The 27,153-nt window shown below is 35.0% G+C and overlaps 3 protein-coding genes across 7 annotated transcripts; all 3 read left to right on the top strand.

Moving 5' to 3' along the window:
* Nucleotides 1-5,935: 5,935 nt before the first annotated feature.
* On the top strand, nt 5,936-10,746 carry LOC110807305 (protein NRT1/ PTR FAMILY 5.10-like). 2 transcript variants are annotated; one of them, XR_002538461.2, is made up of 5 exons: nt 5,936-6,220; nt 6,300-6,517; nt 7,595-8,139; nt 9,442-10,346; nt 10,454-10,746. XR_002538461.2 is itself a non-coding variant. In XM_022032404.2 (5 exons), exons 1-4 carry the CDS (start codon nt 6,088-6,090, stop codon nt 10,256-10,258), a joined length of 1,713 nt encoding a protein of 570 aa, XP_021888096.1. In that variant the 5' UTR covers nt 5,936-6,087; the 3' UTR covers nt 10,259-10,288; nt 10,454-10,746. The 2 variants fall into 2 exon arrangements, 1 of the variants encoding a protein (XP_021888096.1); XM_022032404.2 differs by having other exon boundaries at nt 9,442-10,288.
* Nucleotides 10,747-11,152: 406 nt separating this feature from the next.
* Nucleotides 11,153-14,285, top strand: LOC110807315 (protein NRT1/ PTR FAMILY 5.10-like). Its single transcript, XM_022032413.2, has 4 exons — nt 11,153-11,526; nt 11,612-11,829; nt 12,251-12,795; nt 13,402-14,285. The coding sequence occupies exons 1-4, from the start codon at nt 11,382-11,384 to the stop codon at nt 14,225-14,227; spliced, it is 1,734 nt and encodes a 577-aa protein (XP_021888105.1). The 5' UTR covers nt 11,153-11,381; the 3' UTR covers nt 14,228-14,285.
* Nucleotides 14,286-17,972: 3,687 nt separating this feature from the next.
* Nucleotides 17,973-21,289, top strand: LOC110807299 (protein NRT1/ PTR FAMILY 5.10-like). 4 transcript variants are annotated; one of them, XM_022032390.2, is made up of 5 exons: nt 17,973-18,280; nt 18,370-18,587; nt 19,239-19,337; nt 19,539-19,783; nt 20,384-21,289. In XM_022032390.2, exons 1-5 carry the CDS (start codon nt 18,136-18,138, stop codon nt 21,219-21,221), a joined length of 1,545 nt encoding a protein of 514 aa, XP_021888082.2. In that variant the 5' UTR covers nt 17,973-18,135; the 3' UTR covers nt 21,222-21,289. The 4 variants fall into 4 exon arrangements, with proteins under 4 accessions (XP_021888082.2, XP_021888080.2, XP_088077401.1 ...); XM_022032388.2 differs by having other exon boundaries at nt 19,239-19,783; XM_088221275.1 differs by having other exon boundaries at nt 17,974-18,260; nt 19,239-19,783.
* Nucleotides 21,290-27,153: the final 5,864 nt, after the last annotated feature.

The following is a 27,153-nucleotide window of genomic DNA, read 5'->3' as shown; positions in this document are numbered from 1 at the left end:
AATTTTTTTTCAAAAATACCCCCCAAACTCAAATTTTCATCTTTTTTTTTCAAAATTATTTTCAGTCTTGTCCCTAATTCATTTTTTCTCAAAATTTTGATTAAATAAAAATAAAGTAAATTAAATAATTTTTTTAATAAAATAATTTTAATAATAAAAAATATCTCAGGTTATTTTTTCAGGCCTGGGTATTACAAACACAATGATCAAAAAATTATGTGAAACCGAAATTGGAAAAAGGCTCATTAGAGGAATTTTAGGGTTTTAGCTGCAGTGACTCCGCCAGACTTTACCCGCTGTTTTCGGCTCACCCGTCGTCCCTCTTGTTTCAATTTGGCTACAGGGGTGCTCGAAAATAAAATTCGAGTGGGTAGGGAGAATTTTTACCTGTTTTAGCGGCCGACGGTGGCTCTAATGTGGTGGCGGTTAGCAATCGGCCTCCTTATCCAGCGCCTAATTATTCTTCTCCGGCGGGGGTTAATGGCTAGGGTTTGGGTTCCTATGCGACGCAAAGTATTTATACTCATTCCGGATTGATCTAGGCTGTCCATCGCGATTGATCTCGTCTGATTGATTACATCTAAGAAGAAAACAAATTTCACCATCCATCGCGATTGATCTCGACCGTCCGATCGCACCTAATGAGAAAACGAATCTGGATTGTCCATGCACGCAGGATCAGTCCTGAGCCATCCAATCACAGGGCCCGCAGATCGCCCGCGTGGCCTCCTGTGTGGCACTAACGTCAACATGTCCTGCCACGCGGCGTGCTCCAATTCGTCGGGACTGCTGACTGGGCAGAACTCTATGTGGCCGAACCTTTTATATTTGTACTTTGACCCCTTATTTCTAATTTTTTTAAAAAATACCATCTGAATTCAAATTTTCACCCATTTTTCTCCAAAATTGCTTTCAATTACATTCCTACCTATTTTTTTTCAATAATTTAATAAAATTAAATAAAATTAATTTATAATTAATTAATTTTTAAAAATACCAAAATTGATCCCGAACCAAATTTTGGGCTTGGGAATTACACTCTCCCTTAATTTGCAAATCTCCTTTTCAATCTAAGATTAACGTGTAGCTTTTGAAAGACGTCAAACTTGAGCGGTTTGGTGAAAATATCCACCACTTGATCTTCAATCTTTACGTGCTTGAGCTCTACTTTCTTTTTAACAATGCAATCTCTAATAAAATAATATCTTACATCTATGTGTTTACTTCGTTCATTGAATATCGGGTTCTTGGTTAGTGCTTGTGCGGACTTATTGTCAATAAAAGTTTTAGTAGCTTCGTCATGTGTTAAATGAAGTTCTTCCAATAATCTCTTAAGCCATATAGCATGACAAGCACAAGAGATTGCTACCACATATTCAGACTCACAAGTTGATAGTATAACAAATGCTTGCTTCTTAGAACTCCATATAATTTCACAATCACCCATAAAGATACAAAACCAGTTGTACTTTTTCTATCATCAATATCTCTAGTAAAATCACTATCACAAAATCCCAAAAAGTTGAAATTATTAGAAAATGAATAAAATAACTCAAAATCAATAATACATTTAAGGTACCATAGAACTCTTTTAATAACATTCATGTCGGAGGTGGTAGGAGCTTTCATAAAACGACTTATTAGTTCAACTGCAAAAAGAATATCAGGCCTTGTAAATATCAAGTATCTCAAACTTCCCATAAGATTTTTTAAAAGAGTGGGATCTACTTTTTTCGTATTGTCAAACTTTGATAACTTGACTCCACATTCTATAGGCGTGTTCACAGCATTGCAATTAAACATTTTGAATTTCTCTAAGACTTTTCTTACATAGCCTTCTTGAGAAATAAAAATATCATCTTCTATTTGTTTAACCTCAAGGCCCAAATAATAAGACATGAGCCCAATATCAATCATTTCAAATTCAAGTAACATGTTTTTCTTGAATTCTTCAAACAAACTTGGATTGTTTCTCGTGAAGATGAGATCATCCATATATAGACACACAAATAGAATATCATAGTTAGAATGATACTTCACATAAATAACATATTCATGAAGGAAACAAAAAAATCTATTATCTTCAAAATACTTGTTTATACGGCTATTTCATGCTTTTGGCGCTTGCTTTAGCCCATACAAAGCTTTCTTCAATTTCAACACTTTATCTTCATGCCCTTCAACTACGAAACCCAGTTGTTGTTCTACATAAACCTCTTCATTAAGATAGACATTGAGAAATGCTAATTTTACATCAATTTGAAAAATTTTCCACTCTATTTGAGTTGAAATAGCTACGAGCAAGTGAATAATTTTCATGCGAGCAACTGGAGCAAAAACCTCATCATAATCAATCTCATATTTTTGTTTGTATCCTTTAGCCACAAGTCTCGCCTTGTACCTTTTCACATTTTTTTCAGAATTCTTTTTAGCTTTATAGACACATTTGACACCAATAACTTTATGTCCCTTAAGAAGAGTAGATAACTCCCATGCGTTGTTATTTTCTATGGATTTGATCTCTTCCTCCATGGCTTGTCTCCATCTTGCATTTTTGATGGCTTCATCAAATTCATTGGTTCATTGTCAAGAACAAGACAAAACAAATAATTTATATCAAAATTAGTGATCTCCTCAGTTTCATTATAAAGATCTTGAATTCTCTTCAACTTTCTTGGCCTTTAAATTAAATTTTATTGAGAAGTGAGTGATGCAACATGAGTTAGAGAATGAGGTGGAGTTGCCTTGGTCTTCCTCTTCAAAGTATGGAAAGAAATTATAAGCATTTTCTTCTTTTTTCTCCCAATTCCAAGTCGTTTTTTCATTAAATTCAATATCTCTATTTACCATGATCTTACCATTGCTTGGATTATACAATTTATAGTCTTTTGAGTTTGCATCATACCCAATAAAAATATGTTTGATACTTCGATCATCAAGCTTGGATCTCTCTTATTGCAGAACATGAGCATATGCAATACTTTCAAAAACTCATAAATGGTTTACATTAGGTTTCATTCCACTCCATGCTTCTTGAGGAGTCATGTCCTTCAAACTTAATATTGGAAACCTATTAGATAAATACACTGCACAAGAAATTGCTTCGGCCCAAAATTCCTTGGGCATGTTTTTTGCTTTCAACATGCTTCTGGCCAGATTAAGAATAGTTCTATTCTTTCTTTCCATAACTTCATTTTGTTGTGGTGATCTTAAAACCGTTAAAGGGTGACGAATTCCATTAGATCACAGAAATCATGGAATTCTTTGGAAGTAAATTCACCTCCTCTATCTGTTCTCAAAAACTTTATTTCACAATCACAATCTTTTTCTACAAGAACTTTAAAATTTTTAAAAGCAACAAAAGCATATGATTTTTGCTTTAAAAAATATACCCAAGTCTTCCTACTAAAATCATCAATAAATAATAAAAAGTATTTATTTTTACCAGATGAGAGTGGATTGCTTGGCCCACACACAACAGCATACACAAGTTGAAGTAGTTTAGTTGCTCTTGTAGTAGCTTCTTTTAGGAAACTCCTTCTTGAATGCTTCCAAGTAGACATGCTTCATATAATTGATTAGGATGGTTGATTAATGGCACCCATTTCACCATTTTTTCTTCTCCCTTCGCCTTGAGTGCGCCAAAGTTCAAATGGCCAAATCTCATATACCAACACCATGCTTCATCTTCCACACTAGCCTTCAAACATCTTGTTTCAATAGTTTTGAGATTCAAGATAAAATTTTATTCTTTGACATATGCACCTTAGCATTCAAATTAACACTTTGATCTCCAAGCCATAGATAATAATCTTTCATGTGAATTTTCTATCCATTTTCAAGAAGTTAGCCCAAATTCAAAATATTACTTCTTAACTTTGGCACATAGTAAACATTAGTAATAAGTACATGACCATCATTTTTTAAAGAGATTAGAATTGTACATTTCCCTTGAATTTGAACTTTTGAAGAGTCTTCAAAAGAAACATTGCTATTAATCTTTTCATCAAGCTCCACAAATTTTTTTTTTTATTGTCGTACATATGATTGTTTACTCCATTATCTAAGTACCATGAATTATGGGTATCATTATCTCCTTCTTTACATGCTAGTAATAAAGCTGTTTTTTCCTCATCTTATTTATCATTAACAAAGTTGACTTGTTCCTCCTTCTCGTTTAAAGTGTTACGACATTCTCAAGCATAATGTCCATATTTGTGACAATTGTAACATTTAATATTTGATTTGTTAGAATTTCTATAGTTACCTCTTCCTCTTCCATGGTTTATATTTAATGGTTGACTTTTGTCTTTATTATCAGTATCATGTTGAGTTTCACTTCTTTTAAATGTTTGACCACGACCACAACCACGTCCTCTACCTCTTCCTTGTCCTCTTTGCTTTCCACCATCATTAAAAGATCCCTTTGATTTGAGAACTTATTCCAAATGCTCTTCTTGTCTTCTCTTTATTTTTTCTTCATAGGCTTGTAGAGATCCCTCTAATTGTTCAAATATCAAAGTATCTAAATCCTTTGATTCTTCAATGACACAAACCACATAATCGAATTTTAGTGGCAACAATTGAAGAATTTTCTGCACCATATGAACATCTTCCATCATGTCACTAAATCTCCTCATTTGGCTTACTATAGACTTTATCCTTGAGCAAAAATTTGAAATGGATTCAACATCCTTCATTTGCAAAGCTTCAAAATCGCCTCATAAAGTTTGGAGTCGTACCTTCTTCACCTTGTCAACTCCTTGGAGGAAATTCTTTAAAATTTCGCAAACTTGCTTTGTGTTGGTAGCATCGGCCACCTTTAGAAACATATATTCATCCAAACCTTAATAGATGAGTGCAAGGGCTTGTTGATCCTTCTTCTTTGTTTTTGTAAAAACATCATTCTCATTTTGAGTAAAGGATCCTTCATCTTCGGGTAGAATAAAGCCTCTTTCTACAATTTTCCACATATCTTGTGAGCCAAGTATGACTTTCATATGAAAACACTAACTCTCATAGTTTTCTTTTGTAAGACGAAAAAATTAGAAAAAAAAAATTATTGTTAGTCATCTCTAAAATTTTAACAAGAAACCAAGCTCTGATATCACTTTATTAGAGATAAGAGGAAGATGCTAGAGAGACTAATGAGAAGACTCAAATTTTTCTATTGTAATTCTTACAAAAAAGTTAGAAGTACATGACTATTTATTGATACTATTATAACTAGTACAATTAATTGTAACCACCAACAAATATAATAAATCTAATTTATGATCCACAACTATTATTAAACTAAAGAATATATAGAAACTCTAATTTATTAAGTTTAACTACTAATAAACTAATTAATTATATTCTAATTTATAAATTAATTCTTAAAAATAGATAGAGTATTTAAAATAAGAGTAAATATAAAATTATAGCAATACTTGAAATTTTTTTAAGATTTTAACATATTTTTAATTATTAAGAATAATTTTCAGACTGCAAAAATTGAATACTCAACAAAAGTGAAATAAGAAAAAACATCTACCATCGTATGTGATCAAAGGATTGAAAATCTTGCTGTCAACTATAAATTGAAATTGACAATATAATCACTTTGTTTCCTTTTTAGATCTGTCTTAATAAAATTCGGTCATGTTAATAATACAAAGCCACGGCTGAAAGTATACTCGTGCGCTCATATATGGCTGTTTCAAGATTAAGATACACATATTATCAGATTTTCATTTCCCTTTGTGGCAAAAGAAAAGGAAGATCATTAAGAAATATATATTAAGATCATTAAATTACATATAATCATTCTAATTTTTTATTTAATTTTATAAATTTATGTTATATTCATTAATTTATCTAATCTCTTAATAATTGTCACTATCGATCTTTTTTTAATTATTATCTCTTAATTAGCCCCCAGTTAATTCCTCACCCAAAGCAGCACAGTAGTTCATGAACCAATCACGCGTTCATTCAGTAGAACACAAATCCTCAACGATTCGGACACTTACTAATATCTTCCACCAACCACCAAGCTAACCAGAGCCGTGATTACTGGTGGGAAGGAAACTGAAAACAGATAGAATGGCCGCCAGCGGTGTCTCAGAATCCAGACTTCCTCTGTTGGACGACACGGTCGATGGCTCCGTTGACTACAAAGGTCGCGCCGTCTCCAGATTTTCCTCCGGTGGCTGGAGATCTGCTTCTTTCATCATCGGTGAGTTCAAAAGCGTCATGCTGTGTCTACTTTTGGCGATTAATTGGGATTAATCGGCGTAGAGTCTGCAATTTTGCAGGTGTGGAAGTCGCGGAGAGGTTCGCGTACTACGGGATAGAGTCCAATCTGATAAACTATCTGACGGGCTCATTGGGCCAGTCCACGGCCGCTGCGGCGGCCAATGTCAATGCGTGGGCGGGCATGTGCTCGTTACTGCCTCTTTTAGGAGCATTCGTTGCAGATTCTTTCCTCGGGCGGTACCGCACCATTGTTGTGGCTTCTGCTATCTATATCTTGGTAAATTTCTTTTCATGATGGATTTTATTCCCTCTTTGACTTTACACCTTTCTTACAGATCAGAATTCAAAAGAAATTGTTATTTCTTTTTTCAGGACACACACATATATATAGGTGTGTTGTACATGCATATATTTGTTGTAGTTAACACATTTGTCGGTTACATATGGTTTACATGTAAGTATAGGTGTAATGTCATGGAGGATTTATAGTTCATGTAATGTGGGAGGATGAATAGAGAAGAAAGAGAGAGACCTTAGGTTGCATAGCTTTTGGATTTTGAAGAGTTTAGAATCCCTTTTTCAGAAAATATGATAGAAATTTTTTAATGAACACTTGTATTAGGAATGGTTTTTTTTATCAATATTTATTCTATTTAATATTATGATCCTACATATACAGGTCTTTTAGGATAAAAAAATAAATAATTAGTTACAATTAATTACTAAAGATAATTTTTTCCTTTTACCTAGTTTGTTTCCTTTTAAACATCTTGATTTATTTTCTCTTTAATACCCTACCTTCTTAACTCTCTGATTTATTTCCTCTAGAACACTCTTATTTATTTATTATTTAACACTTTGATTTACTTCCTTTTTAATATTGTGATTTTTTTCCTCTTTAACAACTTGAAATGGGATGCAGATAAAGAATAAAAATCTTTAACTGAATGTTATCACATCCTCTTATGGAGCTTGCTGAGTTTAGCTCAAATAAAAACTTGAGCAAGCCTGAAAGTGGCTCTATTAGATTGATAGAATAGTTGAATTCCTTAAAAGTTAATTAAAATGATATAAAAATAACTTAGGATTGACACTGGTTACCAGCAAACACTTTCAAGATTGAAGTAGCCGAGTCAATAGGCAAATGGTGATCGTTAACAATTTCCTTTTCATTAAGCAGTCTATAGAACAACTCCTTTTCTTCTCCAGTTTGATTCTTGCGTTACTTCAGAACCAAATTAACTTGTGTCTTTAGTTGAATAAACATGTGTTAGTTCGTGATTGATTTATTTTTTATTAGAATTTGGGATCGCCAAGAGTTTTTCATATTTAAATTGACTTGAATGAAGTGCAGGGACTAGGATTATTGACCCTGTCGGCGATTCTTCCTTCTATCAGCAGTTCTGGCTGTGAAAACACCAACAAAATTGTGTCATGTTCTCATCAGTTCCAAGTGATCTTATTCTTCTTCTCATTATATCTAGTAGGAATTGGACAAAGCGGGCACAAACCATGTGTTCAAGCATTTGGAGCAGATCAATTTGATGGACAAAACCCAGAAGAGTGCAAAGCCAAGAGTTCATTCTTTAATTGGTGGTATTTTTCTTTATGTGCTGGAACCTTAGTGGCTCTCTGGATGTTAAACTACATCCAGGACAACCTTAGTTGGGCTCTTGGATTTGGAATTCCCTGCATCACAATGACCATTGGATTGGTTATTTTCTTGCTTGGAACTAAGACTTACCGATTCGTCATCAAAGGGGATGAGCGAAACCCATTTCTAAGAATTGGTCGTGTGTTCATCTTAGCTATTAAGAACTGGCGAACTTCATCTTCAGCAATAGCTATTGAAGAAGAAGCTCATGGAACACTACCTGACAAAAGTTCCTGCCAATTCAGGTTAGAGGATTTTGGATCTTCATGAATCTTATGTTATTTAATATGCAAGTATCATACTAACTTCTTCAAGTACTTTACACGTCTGGAGCCTAACATAAGCATCAAACAGTTTGCAACCTGTCCTCTAAAATAATTTAAAGCTGCCAAAGTTTGTTGAATGTTAAGTCATCTTTTCCATGAAAATTTGTTTGTATATTAAAGTTCATTTTGTTAAGTTCATGATGTCATAAATCAGCTCTTCTCTCTTGTTTTTAGGTCTTTTAGACTATGCTTTGGAATTTGATGAGTAAATTAGGAGGTTTTGAAATAAAATAGAGTGAGGTAGAGTAAGTTAGAGGTTGTAAGAAAACATTCTCTGAATGGTAATTATAGTGGGAAAAGGAAATGATCTAACCTCAACCTTCTCTAGTTGAAGAAATTAAAATAGGAGTTTCCTAATAGGATGAACATATTTCTCACCAATTAAAGGAGAGACACTGTAAATTATTGTTACTATTTTGAAATAAATATACTGTAAATTACAACAAAGTATCAAACAACTATTCAGATTTTATTTCACAATCCCTGGAGAGAGAGTTCACCAATAGACCGAGGGATAAGTAATTCGACTCATTCACATCCAGATCATAAATGTTTGGAATCCATGTTATGCAAGGAGACATTGCTTTTGTTAATTCGAATTGAAGGGTGATGTAAAATTGGTCTATTTTCGACATCATATCCATAGTTAACGCATTCATCATAATTAGAAGTTTCAGCTCCGTATCAAGTTCACGATCGATATTGTCACTATCATCAATATCGTTACTAGTATCAATATTGTCACTAGACTATTGGAGACCCTTTTTAAAAGATTACTGTTTGATAAATTATCAATTCCTCCCACTCCAATGCAAATGATTGAACAATTAGGAGTTTTAAAGAATTACCAAGGATTAAGAGGTTGTTCTTTTCTGAGTTTCATTCAATTTAGAAATTACAAAAAGATATTGGTCCTTTTCACCCAAGAAAAAGTTAAGTGATCTTTAAGTTTGCTTCTGTCCTCCACTCTTTTCAAGCTCATGCTTATGGCAATGTAGCATTATCTCTAAGGGATCTCCTGCTTGTCAAACTCTCTATACTATTTGTCTCTTGCTACTATTTGGTGGTCTCTTATAAATGCAAAGCAGCCTTAGTTAGCTAAACTCTTGTATTCTTTTCTGGTTGAAATGTTGAGCTTTTAAGTAGCATTGGCAACTTTTTATCTGCTTTACGACATCTAAACGCTATGTAAATAACAATATAGTATATCCCATTTGGCAGGTTTCTTAACAAAGCCTTGCTTGCCCCTGATGGTTCAAAGGAATATGGAAAGCTGTGCAGTGTCAATGAAGTGGAAGAAGCGAAGGCAGTACTTAGGCTTGGTCCAATATGGGCTACAAGCTTGGTATATGCCATTGTGTTTGCACAACCACCAACATTTTTTACGAAGCAAGGAGTCACCATGGACAGGTCAATTACTCCTGGCTTTAGCATACCAGCTGCTACCCTCCAATCCTTCGTTAGCCTTGCCATTATTTCCTTCCTCCCAATATATGACCGCATAATCGTTCCAATAGCAAGATCGTTCACTCGCAAACCTGCTGGCATTACAATTCTCCAGAGAATTGGAGCTGGACTGTTTATATCAGCCATATCTATGTTGATTGCTGCTTTGGTTGAGATCAAGAGGTTGAGAACTGCTCAAGAATGTGGCCTGGTTGACATGCCTAATGTGACAATTCCAATGAGTGTTTGGTGGTTGGTACCTCAATATGCTTTGGCTGGTGTTTCTAATGTGTTCACCATGGTTGGTCTTCAGGAATTCTTCTATGATCAGGTCCCAAATGACTTGAGGAGCGTGGGTCTTTCCCTCTATCTCAGTATATTTGGTGTTGGGAGCTTTCTGAGCAGCTTTCTTATCTCTGCCATCGAGAAAGCAACTGGTGGGGATGGTCGGGATAGTTGGTTTGCTAATAATCTGAATAGGGGACATCTCGATTACTTTTATTTGCTACTGGCTGGTCTTAGTTTTGCTGCATTGGCTGTCTACATGTACTTTGCAAAATCATACATTTATAATAAGGGAAACAGGACATGAGTGCGCGGTTGTCCCATTGCTCTGCTGCTGGTTTGTAGTGTAGTATTATGTTTGTCTTAAATCCATTCCACTTCTGTTATAGTTTTAGGTACTAATCATTTGATACATAGAATTACTTTAGACTTAAATTGGATGTAAAATTAATTTGGATTTACAATATTATTATCCATTGATGCTTGTCCATTTTTCCCCCAGTATGCTCTAGAGGACAAATAAGGGAGTAGAACTGCCAGATATCCAGCTTTATAAAGGTACTAAGGGGGAGAGACTTCAGCCGCGGAGCCACAAAGGACTTGGAGCTGCTGATGATTGTTATGTTGTTACCAATAAATAGATAGTTGTCATGGGCAGGCATCTGTAAATAATGCCAAATTCCTTTAATGGAGATCATGTGTATCGTTTAATTTTTCAAAGTAAATCTTTGCATATGTATTTAGTGACAAAATATCATAAATGTGTTTATAATTATTAATAATTTAGTTGGTCAATTGGTACTTACCTGCATGAGAATTTTAAAATTATGATAATTTAACTTGTCAGTTGGACTTCATTTGTGAATTTACAATTAATTCTACTATGTAAAAAGTTTTTTTTTTAATGGCTAAATGCGATATTAAATTTTAATTCAGTTATGATTATCATAAATAAACAAATTTAATTATTACATAATATATATATTTTTTTAATCTGAATACATAATTATTTATTAAAATTAAATTAAATTTAATTATTGTAATTTTAACAACATATTACGTATTATATGGTTATAACTTATAAAGTTTTAAAATTGAAGAAAAAAAGTAGTGATCGTGAACTTGAAGCAAAAAATAATAATCTTTAGCCACTACTCGTGATACAATGCGTAAATCAAATCGTTGACCGAGGAACTCCATTACTTCTTTGTCGGGGAAGATATCAATAATAACTGAATTAACTAATATTTCTTTGACAAGAAACTGTTACACAGTCATAACTTCCCTCGTCGGCGCGACAGGGATAGCAACTTTCACTCGTCCTCCTCCTCCTCCTCCTCCTCCTCCTTTTTTCAGGTCTCGGGATGAGCAACTATTAACCAATTCTTAGAAGAGTAATCAGAACAAACAACATTGAACACACGATAAATATGCCGCTTTCCGACTCCGTATCCGGTGGCCTTGAGTCCCAAAGTCCTCTGTTACAAGACACGGTTGATGGTTCCGTTGACTATAAGGGCCGTCCTGTTCTTAGATCATCCTCTGGCGGCTGGAGATCCGCTTTTTTCATTTTCGGTCAGTCAGAAATCAAAAGCTCTTCAGTTTTTTTTGCTAGTCTTTCGGTCAATAGATTGAAAATATATGTTTTGGTGTTATCCAGGTGTGGAGATTGCGGAGAGATTCGCTTTCTATGGGATAGGGTTGAATCTGATATCCTATTTGACAGGGCCGCTCGGTCAATCAACGGCGGATGCAGCGGCCAACGTCAATCTATGGTCGGGTACAGCGTCTTTACTACCGCTTCTGGGGGCCTTACTTGCCGATTCTTTTCTTGGCCGCTATCGTACCATTTTAATGGCTTCTATCATCTACATATCCGTTAGTTCCTCTCCTTTTCTCTCTCTCTCTCTGCTGCTAAACTAAGTTTACTTAGGCTAGACTGTATCAGTAACAAGTAAAGCCTAATGTTTTAAGAATCAAATTATACTGCATGTGAAACTTGTATATATTTCAACTTGAAATCATTTCATTTGAGTAATATTTGGTGTTGATTTGTGCCAAGTAATTGAAGTTGGATAACTACATATTTGATTAAACCTGCATATCTCCAGTTTGATTGTGCTGTCATTGTCTTGCATTATATGGAAACTGAACTCATGCTTCAAGTTGAAGAAACCTGTGTAGGATCATGGCTGTTTGTTTAATCTACTTAGATGATTAAAAGAGATTTACTGTGTCTAGGTTGGGACTCGGGATATTCTACATTTGAATCCTGATATATGTTTTGATTGAAGCACAGGGACTAGCAATCTTGACACTATCAGCCATGCTTCCTACTCTCGGCTCTCCTGATTGTAAAAATACTGATGGAGTCACGACATGTTCTTCTCGCCTCCAAGTTATCTTATTCTTCTTCTCGCTGTATATAGTAGCTGTTGGACAAAGTGGTCACAAGCCATGTGTTCAGGCTTTTGGAGCAGACCAATTTGATGTACAAGACCCAGAAGAGTGCAAAGCAAAAAGCTCATTCTTTAATTGGTGGTATTTTGCTTTATGTGCTGGCACTACACTCACACTTTTGGTCTCAACCTACATACAGGACAACCTTAATTGGGCTCTTGGATTTGGAATCCCCTGCATATCAATGGTTATTGCATTGGTTATTTTCGTGCTTGGAACTAGGAATTATCGATTCAGTATGGAAAGGAATGAGCAAAGCGCATTTGTAAGGGTTGGTCGTGTGTTTGTTATAGCTTTTAAGAACTGGTGCACCACATCTTTGTCAATAGCTGTTCAAGAAGAAATTTATGAAACCCTGCCTCAGAAAAGTTCCCAGCAATTCAAGTAAGATAAGTTTCGGATCTCATGAATTGAAAATGCTAATAGGCATGATATGTTATACTGGTTGGCAGCTTAAAAAAAATTGTTGTCTAGATACTGGAGCTTCTGTAAATCCTATCTGTTTTTAGCGTTATTTTTAATGATAAATTTTTAATCTCGATACACTTTTTCTTCATTTTGTTTTCATACTCCTTCCACTTTTCTAAAATGTCGATTCTATGATATTGCAAAATGAAAATCTTTTCTTGTTTTTGCAAAAATTTTAGTCAGCTTCACAACCCCCCCTCTTCTTTCAGTCTTTCTGCTAAGGTTTTAAATTTTATTGGTCAATTTAAATTTCTATCTGGGCTGAAACAAAAAACAAACAATTAATCCTCAGATTTTTCTTGGGAGAACACTATGATATATAAGTTAGTTCAGGGTTTTGGCTTCGTTTCTGCAATTGTTAAGATATATTTATTGCATCAAACTCACTTGAGTATTTATTAATTGTCTCTTGTAAATGGTGAGCTGCCCTCCTCTTGCTTAGTTGAATTGCTTAGTGAATTTTCTTTTAAGGATTATCAGGAACTCCCTCTTGACAGCATTTTGGATTGTCAAATTTGGCAGGTGCCTCAACAAAGCCTTGCACAGTCCAGATGGTTCAAGGGAATACTGGGAGGTATGCAGCATCGAAGAAGTTGAAGAAGCTAAGTCTGTACTTAGGCTTATACCAATATGGATTACAAACTTGGTCTATGCAATTGTATTTGCACAAACATCAACTTTCTTTACAAAGCAAGGAGTTACCCTTGACAGATCAATCACTGCAGGCTTCCAAATTCCACCTGCTTCACTTCAATCCTTCATTGGCTTTGCTATCGCGATCTTCATTCCTGCATATGACCAGATACTGGTTCCTGTAGCGAGAAAGTTCACTCAAAATCCTGCTGGCATTACAATGCTGCAGAGAATTGGAACTGGGATGTGTCTATCTGTCATATGCATGGTGATTGCAGCTCTGGTCGAGACAAAGAGGCTCGACACTGCTCGAGAACACGGGCTCATTGACAACGCGAACGCGACAATCCCAATGAGTATATGGTGGTTGGTACCCCAATATGTTATCTTAGGAATTTGTGATGTGTTCACAGTTGTTGGTCTGCAGGAATTCTTCTATGATCAAGTCCCCAGTGAACTGAGGAGTGTAGGAATGTCCCTGTACCTTAGCATCTTTGGGGTAGGGAGCTTTCTAAGCAGCTTTCTGATCTCTGCAATTGATAAAGCAAGTGGTAGGGAAGGTAAGGATAGTTGGTTTTCTAATAATCTGAACAGAGGACATCTTGATTACTTTTACTGGGTACTAGCTGGTCTTAGTTTTGTAGAATTTATTGTCTATTTGTGTTTTGCAAGATCTTATGTTTATAAGGAAACAACAGAACATTTATGTGTATAATTCACCACCCTTTATAAAATATTTGGGTATTATAATTTGCCATATAGGTTTGGTTCAAATCATAGATAGCATGCAACTTAAACTTTATAATTGAAGGTTAAGGTTTATCCCTACTCAATCTAAATACATACATATATATATATATATATATTGTTAAAAATTTATTATGTTAGTGGCTAATTCCTATTAATACTGAACTCAGAATAGTTTATTTTACGGTAAAAGAGTAGTATATTGTTTTATTTGCCTATTTGACTTGATAAATAGTATTTGAAGAATAAATTAATAAATACACAACAGCATAGAATAGTGTGTTTCAGAATCATTTAAGAAAATACCTATTCGTAGTATTTTTAAAATAAAATTTCAATATACCATGTTGATTGAGTAAAATATGGCTCTAAAAATTAAAAAAAAACAAAAAACAAAAACAAAAGATGTTTGTTTGCATAAAAACAGACCTAAAAATATCTGTTTTGCTAAAATTAAAATATATATATATATATATATTATTTATAATTAAAAATACTAACCTTTACTATTCTATTTGGTAATTAAAAAAAAAGTCATTTTTGTTTAGGATTTTTCATCAGAATGAAATGAATTTTTATCTTTTTATTTTAATAAAATTTCTGTTATATAAATTTATCTTGTAACACTTACATTATATTATCTGGTCATATGCAGGATTATCATAGAGAGCTTGAATTGTACTTTAGAAAAATTAATAAATACGTAAATAATCGTAAAAAAAAAAAATGAATGATTTTTATGTAATTTATTTATAATTCTTTATGATCTGGACCTGAAAATTTGTTTGGGATAAATTTTAGTAATTTAAAAATGCATAAAATAAATATTTTATAAATTAATTTAATTTAATTTTTATTATATTTTAAAAAATAAATAAATTATGGACAAGACTGAAAATAATTTTGAAAAAGAATGGTAAAAATTTGGGTTCTATGAGTGCTTTAAAAAGAAAAATTAAAAATAGGGGAGTCAAAGCGCAAATAGAAAAAGTTCGATTACGTAGGACTGCCCAGTCAGCAATCTCGACGAACCAGAACGTGCCGTGTGGCAAGGCACACTTACGTCGGTGCCACGTGGGAGGCCACACTGGCGATCCGCATGCCCCGCGATCCGATGACCCAAGATTGATCATGCGCACGTGAATGGTCCGGATCCATTTTCAACTTAGTCACAATCGAACAGTCGAGATCAAACGCGATGAACGGTTCAGATTTGTTTCCTTCTTATGCGCGATCGTACGGACGAGATCGATCGTAATGGACGGCCCTGATTAATGCGGGATATGTATAAATATTTCGCATTACATGAAACTCGAACTCTAGCCGCCAACCCCCCTACCAGAGAAGAAGGACCAGACGCTGGAGAAAAAAGCCAACTCCCGACCGCCGTCGCACCGAAACCATCTCCGACCGCTAAAAAAGATAAAAATTCTCCTACCTACTCGGAATTCGATTTCGAACACCTATGTGGCCATATCGAAGCAAAACGAATAGCGAGTGAACCTAAAACTGTGAACAAAGCATGGCAGGGCCGCCATGGCCCAAAACCCACAACCTCCTCCGATGTGCCCCTTCCCGGTTCTCATTTCGTACAATTTTTTCATCGTTTTGTTTTCTATTGGTTGAACAAAGGAGGAATTTCAGCCGTGAAGGAGAGCCAGCGGAGCCGCCGCACCCAAAAACCCTACCACTAGTAGGTTTCAGTTTCCTGATTTTTTTCGATCAACCGAGTCTTCCTAACGTGTTTTTTTGCAAGGATACATGTAAAGTCAGCCGACCGGCCTAAATTGGCCGAAAACGGCCAGACCAAGGTAAACTATCGCCGCGGGTGATGGTGTCGTCGCCGGAGTATAGCAACGCTGCCATACCCGAATTTCGAAATTAGTCAAAAAAGATTTTTAACACTGATTTTGAATTTTTTAAAGTATTTTTTAGGTATGTGAAGCGTGTTTAATCTCCGCAAAAAAATTTAAGAAATCTAGGGACCGCTAGAAAACGCGATAGAAAGTACAATATTTTGAATACCGATTGGGATAACAATCTCTCACCCTATTTCCTATTATGGAATTGAAGATTAATAATCAATAATATAGTATTTTGTGAAATTTAGAAAACTTTGAGAATAATTACAAGTCATTAATGAAGCTGGATTCAGTTAGTTATTTATTTGTCATATTTAACTGATTATTTACTTGTACAGATTTAAATACATGATAATATATTGAAATAGTTAAATGATTTAGTTGTGTTTTCTTAATACATATATTGCTTGTTTTGCGTGATTTACGGTTGATTTGTGAAATGTAAAATCAATATACAAAAGAAAAATTGTTTGATTATGTGAATTAATAAATAGTTAACTTACTGGATATCTTGAGAGATAATGGACGGACCGGACACATAGAAAATCCTACTGTAAACGTTATCTCATACCAGACGGAGTATCGATTGATAATATTTTTGGCACTCATACCGGATAGGGTATGGAGATAGCCCGGTTCACCTTCATACCAGACGGAGTATCGAGGGATGATATTTTTAGTACTCATAACGGACGGGATATGGGGATGACCAGTTAATTGACAAATTTAGATATTTGGTTCACGCATATGGGGACATCCTTAAAGACCCCTAGAGGTACTAGTAAGCAAATAAAAAGAAAAATTATCGTTCTTACTCACTTGTATGAAAAATCATAATATCATTTAAATTATTGTCTTTATAGGTCGATTTTAAAAATTTCATAATGATAAGTATGCAATAAATAGTTTTCTTTATAATAAATGAACTTACTTAAATTAAGAGCTCCATTAGTCGTTATATATATATATATATATATATTACCAACTTTCAGTTTTCATATCAGTGAGTAGCGTGATATTCTTATTAAGATAGTGTAGCCCACCTCTATTAACCATTTCAGATTAAGAAAATCAAGATTCAGTTCCTAATCAAGAGGAGAGCTGTGAGTAGGTGTCCCCCGGATCTTATTAAGAATTAGTGGAAGTTAACTTCCCTAAAATATTTATTTACTATTTTTATATTTTTTTTATGAACCGTTATAAAATAAATATTTTCGTAATCTTATTGAAGATTCTAATTTATGTGTAAGTAATATAAACTCTAACGTTATTATACGTTTCTATATCTTTAATTTAAATTTATTTTATCTAAAGTTTTGAGTCTTTATACTTTAATAATTTAATTGTATGCAAAAAAAAAAAAGAAAAATTAGTTAAATTATTTCAATATTCTAATTTGCTATCTAATCTTTGAATTCGTACGTCTTTGTCTTCTTTATCAAAAATAAGTATTATATCTAACCGTTGATATACAAATCATCTATTATTTTTTCTTATTCTTTCTTGAAAAGCAATTTACTGACCTACCCACACGTGGCCTCCCCTCAATTTTCTAATTCTTAATCTTATCAGTTAAAATAAGATTACAAAAATAATTATCCATTAATTAATATTTAGTGATGGTAGGGAGTGAAAGGAGTTAAGCCTCTACTAAACCATAAAATTTTTTACATATTTCAGCTAATGATTATGAGATATATATTTTTTTTGCTTAAATACGTAATAATTCGTCAGCATCAAACTTAATTTAGTCACTCTATTTTATTGGCACACGAATAAATAAATTATTCATCATAAATATATTATTTGCAACGTGGGGAATGCTGTCTATAATAACTGAATTAACTTATATATTTCTTTGCAAAAGAAACTGCTACACAGTCATAGCTTCGCTCATCCGCGATAGCAACTTCCGCTCCTCCTCCTTCTCCTTCTCCTTCTTCTTCTTCAGGTCTCGGGATGAACAACTATTAACCACTTCTTAGAAAAGGAATCAAAACAAACAGCATTGAATATGACGCTTTCCGACTCCGTATCCGGTGGCCTTGAGTCTCACATTCCTCTGTTGCACGACACAGTTGACGGTTCCGTTGACTATAAGGACCGTCGCGTTCATAGATCATCCTCTGGTGGCTGGAGGTCCGCTTTTTTCATTTTCGGTCAGTCAGAAGTCAAACAGAAATGTTGCTTGTTTTTTTGCTTATTCTTTTGGTCATTGATTGAAAACATATGTTTTGGTGTTATGCAGGTGTTGAGATTGCGGAGAGGTTCGCTTTTTTTGGAATAGGGTTGAATCTGATATCCTATTTGACGGGGCCGCTCGGTCAGTCGACGGCGGATGCAGCGGCCAACGTCAATCTCTGGTCTGGTACGGCGTCTTTGCTACCGCTTCTGGGGGCCTTAATTGCCGATTCTTTTCTTGGCCGCTATCGGACCATTTTGGTTGCTTCTGTCATCTACATATCGGTTAGTTCTTCTCCCTTTCTTGCTTTCTCTCTGCTGCTAAACGAAGTTTGCTTAGGCTAGACTGTATTAGTAACAAGTAAACCCTAATGTTTTAAGAAGCAAATTACACTGCATGTGAGACCAAGCTTGAAACTAAATCTTGTATATATTTCAGCTTGAACTCATTTCAATTGAGGAATGTCTGGTGTTGATTTGTGCCGAGTAATTGAAGTTGGATAACTAATATATTTGACTATAGCTGCATATCTGCAGTTTGATTGTGCTGTCATCGTCTTGTATTATATGGAAACTGAACTCATGCCTCGAGTTGAAGAAACCTGTGTAGGATCATGACTGTTTGTTTAATTTGCTGAGAGATTAAAAGAGATTTACAGTGTCTAGGTTGGGACTTGTCTTTGAATCCTGATATCTGCTTGTTTAATCCACTGATAACTATATATTTGGCTATAGCTGCATATCTCCAGTTTGATTGTGCTGTCATGTCTTGTATTATATGGAAACTGAACTCATGCTTCAAGTTGAAGAAACCTGTGTAAGATCATAACTGTTTGTTTTATCTGCTGAGATGATTAAAAGAGATTTACAGTGGCTAGGTTGGGACTCAGGATATCCTATTTTTGAATCCTGAAATATGTTTCGATTGAAGAACAGGGACTAGCATTCTTGACCCTATCAGCGATGCTTCCTTCTCTCGGCTTTTCTGATTGTAAAAATCCCAATGGAGTCAATTCATGTTCTTCTCAGCTCCAGGTTATCTTATTCTTCTTCTCACTGTATATAGTAGCTGTTGGGCAAGGCGGTCACAAGCCTTGTGTTCAGGCTTTTGGAGCAGACCAATTTGATGTACAAGACCCAGAAGAGTGCAAAGCAAAAAGTTCATTCTTTAATTGGTGGTATTTTTCTCTATGTGCTGGCACTATATTTACACTTTTGGTCTCAACCTACATACAGGACAACCTTAATTGGGCTCTTGGATTTGGGATCCCCTGCATTGCAATGGTTATTGCATTGGTTATTTTCATTCTTGGAACTAGGACTTATCGATTCAGTATGGAAAGGAATGAGCAAAGCGCATTCGTAAGGGTTGGCCGTGTGTTTGTTATAGCTTTTAAGAACTGGCGCACCACATCTTTGTCAATAGCTGTTCAAGCAGAAAATTGTGGAACCCTGCCTCACCAAAGTTCCCAGCAATTCAAGTAAGATAAGTTTGGCATCTTATGAATGAAAATTTTAATAGGCATGAAATGTTATCTGGGTTAGCAGCTTAAAAAATTTTGTTGTCTAGATAGTGGAGCTTCTGGAAATCCCATCTATTTTCAGCATCATTTTGTTTCATACTTCTTCCGTTCTTCTAAAATGTTGATTCTATGATATTGCAAAATGAAAATTTTTCTTGTTTTTGCGATATATAAGTCAGCTTCACAACCCCCTCTTCTTTCAGCCTTTCTGCTGTGGTTTTAAATTTTGTTGCTTGATTATGTGGAAGTTGGTGATCAATTTAAAGTTCCATATGTGCTGGAAGTAAACAAAAAACAAACGAGTAACCCTCAGATATTTCTTGGAAGAATACTATGCTATCTAAGTTATTCAGAGTTTTGGCTTCATATCTGCAATTGTTAAGGTATAGTTATTACATCAAACTTACTGAGTAACCAACTGTCTCTTGTAAATGATGAACTGCCTTCCTCTCGTTTGGTTGAATTTCTTTATTAATGTAATCATGATATTGAATTTTTTTTTTTAAGGATTATCAGGAACTCCCACTTGACAGCATTTTGGATTGTCCAATTTGGCAGGTGCCTCAACAAAGCGTTGGTCAGTCCAGATGGTTCAAGGGAATACGGAGAGGTATGCAGCATTGACGAAGTTGAAGAAGCAAAGTCTGTACTTGGGCTTATACCAATATGGGCTACAAACTTGGTCTATGCAATTGTATTTGCACAAATATCAACTTTGTTTACGAAGCAAGGAGTTACTCTTGACAGATCAATCACTGGAGGCTTCAAAATTCCACCTGCTTCACTTCAATCTGTCATGGGCATCACTATCGTTATCTTCATTCCTATATACGACCAGATACTCGTTCCTGTAACAAGAAAGTTCACTCAAAATCCTGCTGGCATTACAATGCTGCAGAGAATTGGAACTGGGATGTGTCTATCTGTCATATGCATGGTGACTGCAGCTCTGGTCGAGACAAAGAGGCTCCATACTGCTCGAGAACACGGGCTCATTGACAACGCGAACGCGACAATCCCAATGAGTATATGGTGGTTGGTACCCCAATATGTTATCTTAGGAATTTGTGATGTGTTCACAGTTGTTGGTCTGCAGGAATTCTTCTATGATCAAGTGCCCAGTGAACTGAGGAGTGTAGGAATGTCCCTGTACCTTAGCATCTTTGGGGTAGGGAGCTTTCTAAGCAGCTTTCTGATCTCTGCAATTGATAAAGCAAGTGGTGGGGAAGGTAAGGATAGTTGGTTTTCTAATAATCTGAACAGAGGACATCTTGATTACTTTTACTGGGTACTGGCTGGTCTTAGTTTTGTAGAATTTATTGTCTATTTGTGTTTTGCAAGATCTCATGTTTATAAGGAAAGGACAGAACATGAATGTGTTTCTATTTGTAACTAGGAAAATCGTCACTCTTCATAAAATATTTGGGTGCTACAATTTATAAAGAGCTTGCAAGTTAAATATTATTTATAAGGATTTTTCATTTATTTTTTTAATAATCTACGGACTTACTAAACTTATTAACTTCACTCTTTCTAAAGAAAAAAATAAAATAAAAATAAAACGAAATGATTCCAAAAATAGGCAAATTACTCGGTTTTATTAAGTCACCGGCCGGCTCTCTGGTTTTCTCTTTCGGTACCAACGAGTTCAAAATCTTCAGTATTATCCAAAGGATATGTCCTAAAAAAACACGGTGTGTATATATAATACTTATATCTGCGTTATGTCAGTACTATCCAAAGGATATGCCATGAAAAACATGGTGTGTGTGTGTGTGTATATATATTGTATTTATATTTAGTTTTTCAGCGTTTTAGAATGAATGATTCCTCCAGAGTAAATGGTAATTACGCATTTCACGAGCATCAAGCAGTTCATGAGCTGTATTTTTTTACTCTTAAAATAGAGAAAAACAAACATAAATTAATAGGTACAACTTATTTTTAGAGCAGATTTTCATCTGAAAATTCCAATTGGGTATTGCACAATCTTTCCAATTTCTTATCTAATCTTTGAATTCTCAAGCAAAATACATGTACGACTCTTGTCTTCTTTACCATCTAAAATCAATCACTTATTATCTTTCTTGAAAAACAATTTATCGACCTTCCCACACGTGGTCCTCCCCTCAATTTTCAAATAAAATCACCCATTAATTAATTTAAGTTTCAAACACAAGTATTCTATTCTGAATAAATTATTTATTTACAAGTAACCCTTTGATTTATAGCAATTTTAATGGTTGATTCGTTTGTAATGAAGTCACTAAAGTTTTAGTCTAGATGTAGATCAACTAGTTCTATTAAACCCATTTAGTAGCAAATAAAATGAAGCAATCTAAATCTTTAAAACACAATTAAATTATTATATTGTTTAATGAAAAAAAAAATCTAAATTTCGTCCAAAAACAAATTACCCATAAAATTTAATTAAAAAATAATTCAAACCACATGGATTGAATTGTACTTTTATTTTTTTTTTTTAAAAAAAAAAAAAGAAAAAATCATCTTGGAAATAAATGGTTCAATTTTGCAAGTTAAAATGACGGCACGTGGACGCTGCTTCATTTTCCATCCCCAAACACATCATTTTCAATTTTACACAAAACCTCCCAACCACCCAATTCATTCTAACAGGAAAAATAAAATAAAAATAAAGTTTGTGCAAGCAACTTGGTGTGTCTGTCTTATTCATGACTTTTTCAGTTCATGGGATTCCCTAACTATCAAGTTTAATCCAATTTTCCTTACATACATTTTTCTTTTTTTTTAAAAAAAAAAAATGAGATTTTCTAGCATGGTTTTAGTGAATTTTAATCCAATTCTAAATAAAATTCAATTAAATAAATTTAATTACTATAAAATATTTATTTAATTTGTTGAGATGTAATTCAACTTAATTATTATAATTTTTTATCAACACTTTAATAAATTAAAATTTTAATTTTAATAAATTAAATATTATAAATTTGTTGTTATTATGTAAAAACTAAATAAATTATATATTTTAAATGTGATGTAAATTCGAAATATTTAAATAAAATATAATAATTTTAATAAATAAAATGTTTTATTATTAGTAAACAAAAACAAAATAGTTCCAGCTTGGATAATTTGAAAATATAATGAAGCTGACTTTTCAGTACGTGCAAGATTATATTCATAATCTTTTATATTTTAATGGATTAGTATATAATTATAAATCCATTAAAATATATTCTAAATGCAACTATGCGAACTTCTCTAAATTCCAGCTGGATCCTCCATATTTTTATAGAATATTTGCATACGTGTATAAATTGTTGATACATAAATAATAAACTAATACATAAGTGACATCATGTATCGTATATTTTTGAATTAATATTTTTCTTGCAGCTTTTAAGTTCAATAATTTATATTATATTTTAAATATATGATACTTGTTAGTTGGACCTTACCTGTCACCAATAAGACACCACATATCTTGGGCCACTCTTTAATCATTGCCCTCTCTGAATCTTATTATTATAATTTTCATTAATCCTAAATCTTACTCTTAATTATAATAATTTTGGACATATAATTATTTATATTAATTAATGGAATATTTTGAACTTCAAGCTGGAATTTTGTATGTGAATGCAAGCTACTGGGACAGTTATTAATTACAATTTTTTTTTTTAAAAAAAAGAAAATTGTATGAGCCTTAGTGGTAGGGCAACCAAAAAAAAAAGCAGTTGGTACCCAGAAAACACGTCGTACTTATAATATATGTATATGTATATATATATATATATTGATTTAAGTATTAATCATAAAAATTATAATTTCATTTTCTGTAATTCCATTTTATTTATAAACTATAAAATAAATGTAATTGTATATATATTATAACTCTTATTTTATTATCGCTGAAGAATAATGTTAATACTAACTTTATATTTGACTGTAATGATTTTACCATTTATGTCAAATAATAAAGTAGGCAAACCACACGGCTAAATTATCATATTATATATACATATATATATATATAGAGGATTTAAATGTACTAAAATCAATTCTGAAATGTAAAATTCTATTATTTAACAATAATTATTACAATACAATATATATTTATTTTTACACTGTCTAAACCAGATGTGTAACAGCTCCGGAAATTCATAATGAAATGTATATTAAAAATATCATATGCGGAAGCGAACTCAAAATTTGAATAACATCCCTTACACTAAAACCAAAAACGTGCTCACAAAATATAAAAGATCAAACTAACTGAAGGAGAAACTTGAAAGTAAAAGCTACGAAGGTGACTATGGAGTCTTTAGGCGTCCCCTTCGTCGTCCTCCTGCGGAACCGGCTCGGGAACGATGTCCTCTTGATCTGAAATGATTAAATAAGGAATGAGCTACACTAGCCCAGTAAAGACATCACGATATCTCACCGTCACGGAGGTAAAGGTGGGTAGAAAACACAAAAAGACCAATGGAGCATATGTAGCAGCCCCGAAAATTCAAAATGGAATGTATATTAAAAATATCAAATGCGGAAGCGAAGTCAAAATTTGAATAACATCCCTTACACCAAAACAAAAAACGTGCTCACAAAATATAAAAGATCAAACTACCTAAGGGAGAAAACTTGAAAGTAAAAACTGCGAATGTGACTATGGAGTCTTTAGGCGTCCCCTTCGTCGTCCTCCTGCGGAACCGGCTCGGGAACGATGTCCTCTTGATCTGAAATGATTAAATAAGGAATGAGCTACACTAGCCCAGTAAAGACATCACGATATCTCACCGTCACGGAGGTAAAGGTGGGTAGAAAACACAAAAAGACTAATGGAGCATAATTTACAACAAATTCTTTTATCGATAATAAAACCCTTACCATTCACTTACCTCGGTGAAATTCATAAAACAATATACGAAAACAATAACATCATCATCATCATGAAAACATATATATGAACTGTATAACATAATACCTATCACACTTTTTGTAATTCAATCGTTACACAACATATTTTCCTAATCACCAGCCCATTAGTATCCATGGGGATCCATAGGGGTCCCGCTACCTGTTAATCCTTAACACCTGAAATCATATTCCAGGGCCGTCCCCATACCCCGTCCGGTATGGGCGCCAAACCATAGACCTCATTACCCCGTCCGGTATGAGGGTGAAACGGGTCGTTCCCATACCCCGTCCGGTATGGGCGCCAAAACACATAAGATCTCCATACCCCGTCCGGTATGGGAGACCACAATCCCGGTAGGGTTCCCTACGGATCCGGTCCGTCCACCATCTCCCAGGATATCTAGTCAGGCTGAACACATTATACAATTTCCATTCACATAATCTTTCATTCTCCTTTTTCCCTCAGTCAGCATTATCAATCACATACAAACAAGCAAAACGATAATTTATGCCAAACAGACAACATACAGCATCAATATCCCGGTCATTCAATCCATAATCAATAAAACAGTAAAATATGCACACGAAACTATAAAATGAAAACATCGAACCTCATGCTGCATTTAAAACTGTAAAACAGGCCAAATAACAGTTAACCGAAAAACACACTAGACTCGGGCTCCATTAGCAACCTTAAGCAATTTCACACATTCGTTGATTCATGAAATACCGTTTTATCATTTATTGAACTTTAAAACCGTGATAGGAAATAGGGTGAGGGGTCCTTACTCGTTTCGGGGTCCGAACACGGCTTCACAGTGCGCCTACAGGCTGTCCCTAATTTTCCCTGAATTTTTCTCGGGGAATTGAAACACACTACTGGTACCTGCACGTGTTCCAAAAAAAAATCCCAAATTAGGCCCAGGGCCCCTTTCGGCCCAAATCGCAACTCTGGCACGGCGGCTCCGCAGTGCTCCGGCGACGGCGCTGCCGCTTGCGGCGGCGGTTTGCCTCAGGTTGGCCGTTTTCGGTCGTTTCTGGCCGAATTCGGCCACACTCGCATTGGTTCCTGCGATAAAACAACCCTACGGCCCTCGGGGGGCCGAAAATTTACGGAAAACTGAAGCTTACCGGCGGCGGTACTCTCGGGTGCGGCGGCTCTCCGGTGAAGTTCGTGTTTTGGTGATTCGGCTCCGATCAACCTGTAAAAAAAAGAATGGTGATCACGGTGATATAAAAATTGTATTAAACGGAGGCCGGGAAGGGCCTCATCAGAGGCAAAAATCGAGAAGGGGCGCGGCGGCGCCGCTGGCTTTCGGCCGTGTTTTTCGACCGTTTGGCCGGGATTTCGGCTCCGATTTGGCCACTGGGGAAATCAGCGTGGAAAAACGAGTCGGGGGTATGAAATTTACCTCGATCGGCGGTTGAAAATCCCTCCGGTGCGGCGGCGGGTGGCGGCGGCCGGCTTCTGGTTCGTCTTCTCCGGCGAGCGGCAGACGACTAGGGTTTGTGGTCTGGTGTGGGGGTTCTATTTATAACCCTTTGCCTTTTGATCTCAGCCGTCCATTTTGTTTTAATCTGGGCCGTCCGTGCGTTTAAATCTGGGCCGTCCGATCGCACGCTTGATCTGGGCCGTCCAATCGCGCCTACGCGGATCGCCAATGTGGCCCTTTTTGGAACGATGTGGTCTTGCTACGTGGCAGGTCCCGGTTGGCCGGGACTGCTGACGTGGCTGCCGACGTGGCTCTTTTTTTTTTTTTCGGCCCCTTTCCGGGCGCTACAGCATAATTTACAACAAATCTTTTTATCGATAATAAAACCTTTACCATTCACTTACCTCGGTGAAATTTATAAAACAATATACGAAAGCAATAACATCATCATCATCATGAAACCATATATATAAACTGTATAACATAATACCTATCAAGCTTTTCGTAATTCAATCGTTACACAACATATTTTCCTCATTTATATAAACTGTATAACATAATACCTATCAAGCTTTTCGTAATTCAATCGTTACACAACATATTTTCCTCATTTACCAGCCCACTAGTATCCATGGTGATCCATAGAGGTCTCGCTACCCGTTAACCGTTAACACTTGAAATCATACTCCAGGGCCGTCCCCATACCCCGTCCGGTATGGGCGCCAAAACACATAAGATCTCCATACCCCGTCCGGTATGGGAGACCACAATCCCGGTAGGGTTCCCTACGGACCCGGTCCGTCCACCATCTCCCAGGATATCTAGTCAGGCTGACCACATTATACAATTTCCATTTACATAATCTTTCATTCTCCTTTTCTCTCAGTCAGCATTATCAATCACATACAAACAAGCAAAATGATAATTTATACCAAACAGACAACATACAGCATCAATATCCCGGTCATTCAATTCATAATCAATAAAACAGTAAAA

This window comes from Carica papaya, chromosome 1, assembly GCF_054855325.1.
Source record: "Carica papaya isolate Zhongbai chromosome 1, ASM5485532v1, whole genome shotgun sequence".
NCBI classification, from domain to species: Eukaryota; Viridiplantae; Streptophyta; class Magnoliopsida; order Brassicales; family Caricaceae; genus Carica; species Carica papaya.
Note: the sequence above shows the minus strand (reverse complement) of the source record. Positions and strands in the feature narration are given on the sequence as shown.

Excerpts from the sequence above, each read along its gene's own strand:
- LOC110807305 (XM_022032404.2), top strand. The coding sequence starts at position 6,088 with ATGGCCGCCAGCGGTGTCTCAGAATCCAGACTTCCTCTGTTGGACGAC. Across the intron at positions 6,221-6,299 it reads ATCTGCTTCTTTCATCATCG|GTGTGGAAGTCGCGGAGAGG; the intron begins GTGAGTTCAAAA and ends GCAATTTTGCAG. Across the intron at positions 6,518-7,594 it reads CTTCTGCTATCTATATCTTG|GGACTAGGATTATTGACCCT; the intron begins GTAAATTTCTTT and ends AATGAAGTGCAG.
- LOC110807315 (XM_022032413.2), top strand. The coding sequence starts at position 11,382 with ATGCCGCTTTCCGACTCCGTATCCGGTGGCCTTGAGTCCCAAAGTCCT. Across the intron at positions 11,527-11,611 it reads ATCCGCTTTTTTCATTTTCG|GTGTGGAGATTGCGGAGAGA; the intron begins GTCAGTCAGAAA and ends GGTGTTATCCAG. Across the intron at positions 11,830-12,250 it reads CTTCTATCATCTACATATCC|GGACTAGCAATCTTGACACT; the intron begins GTTAGTTCCTCT and ends ATTGAAGCACAG.
- LOC110807299 (XM_022032388.2), top strand. The coding sequence starts at position 18,136 with ATGACGCTTTCCGACTCCGTATCCGGTGGCCTTGAGTCTCACATTCCT. Across the intron at positions 18,281-18,369 it reads GTCCGCTTTTTTCATTTTCG|GTGTTGAGATTGCGGAGAGG; the intron begins GTCAGTCAGAAG and ends GGTGTTATGCAG. Across the intron at positions 18,588-19,238 it reads CTTCTGTCATCTACATATCG|GGACTAGCATTCTTGACCCT; the intron begins GTTAGTTCTTCT and ends ATTGAAGAACAG.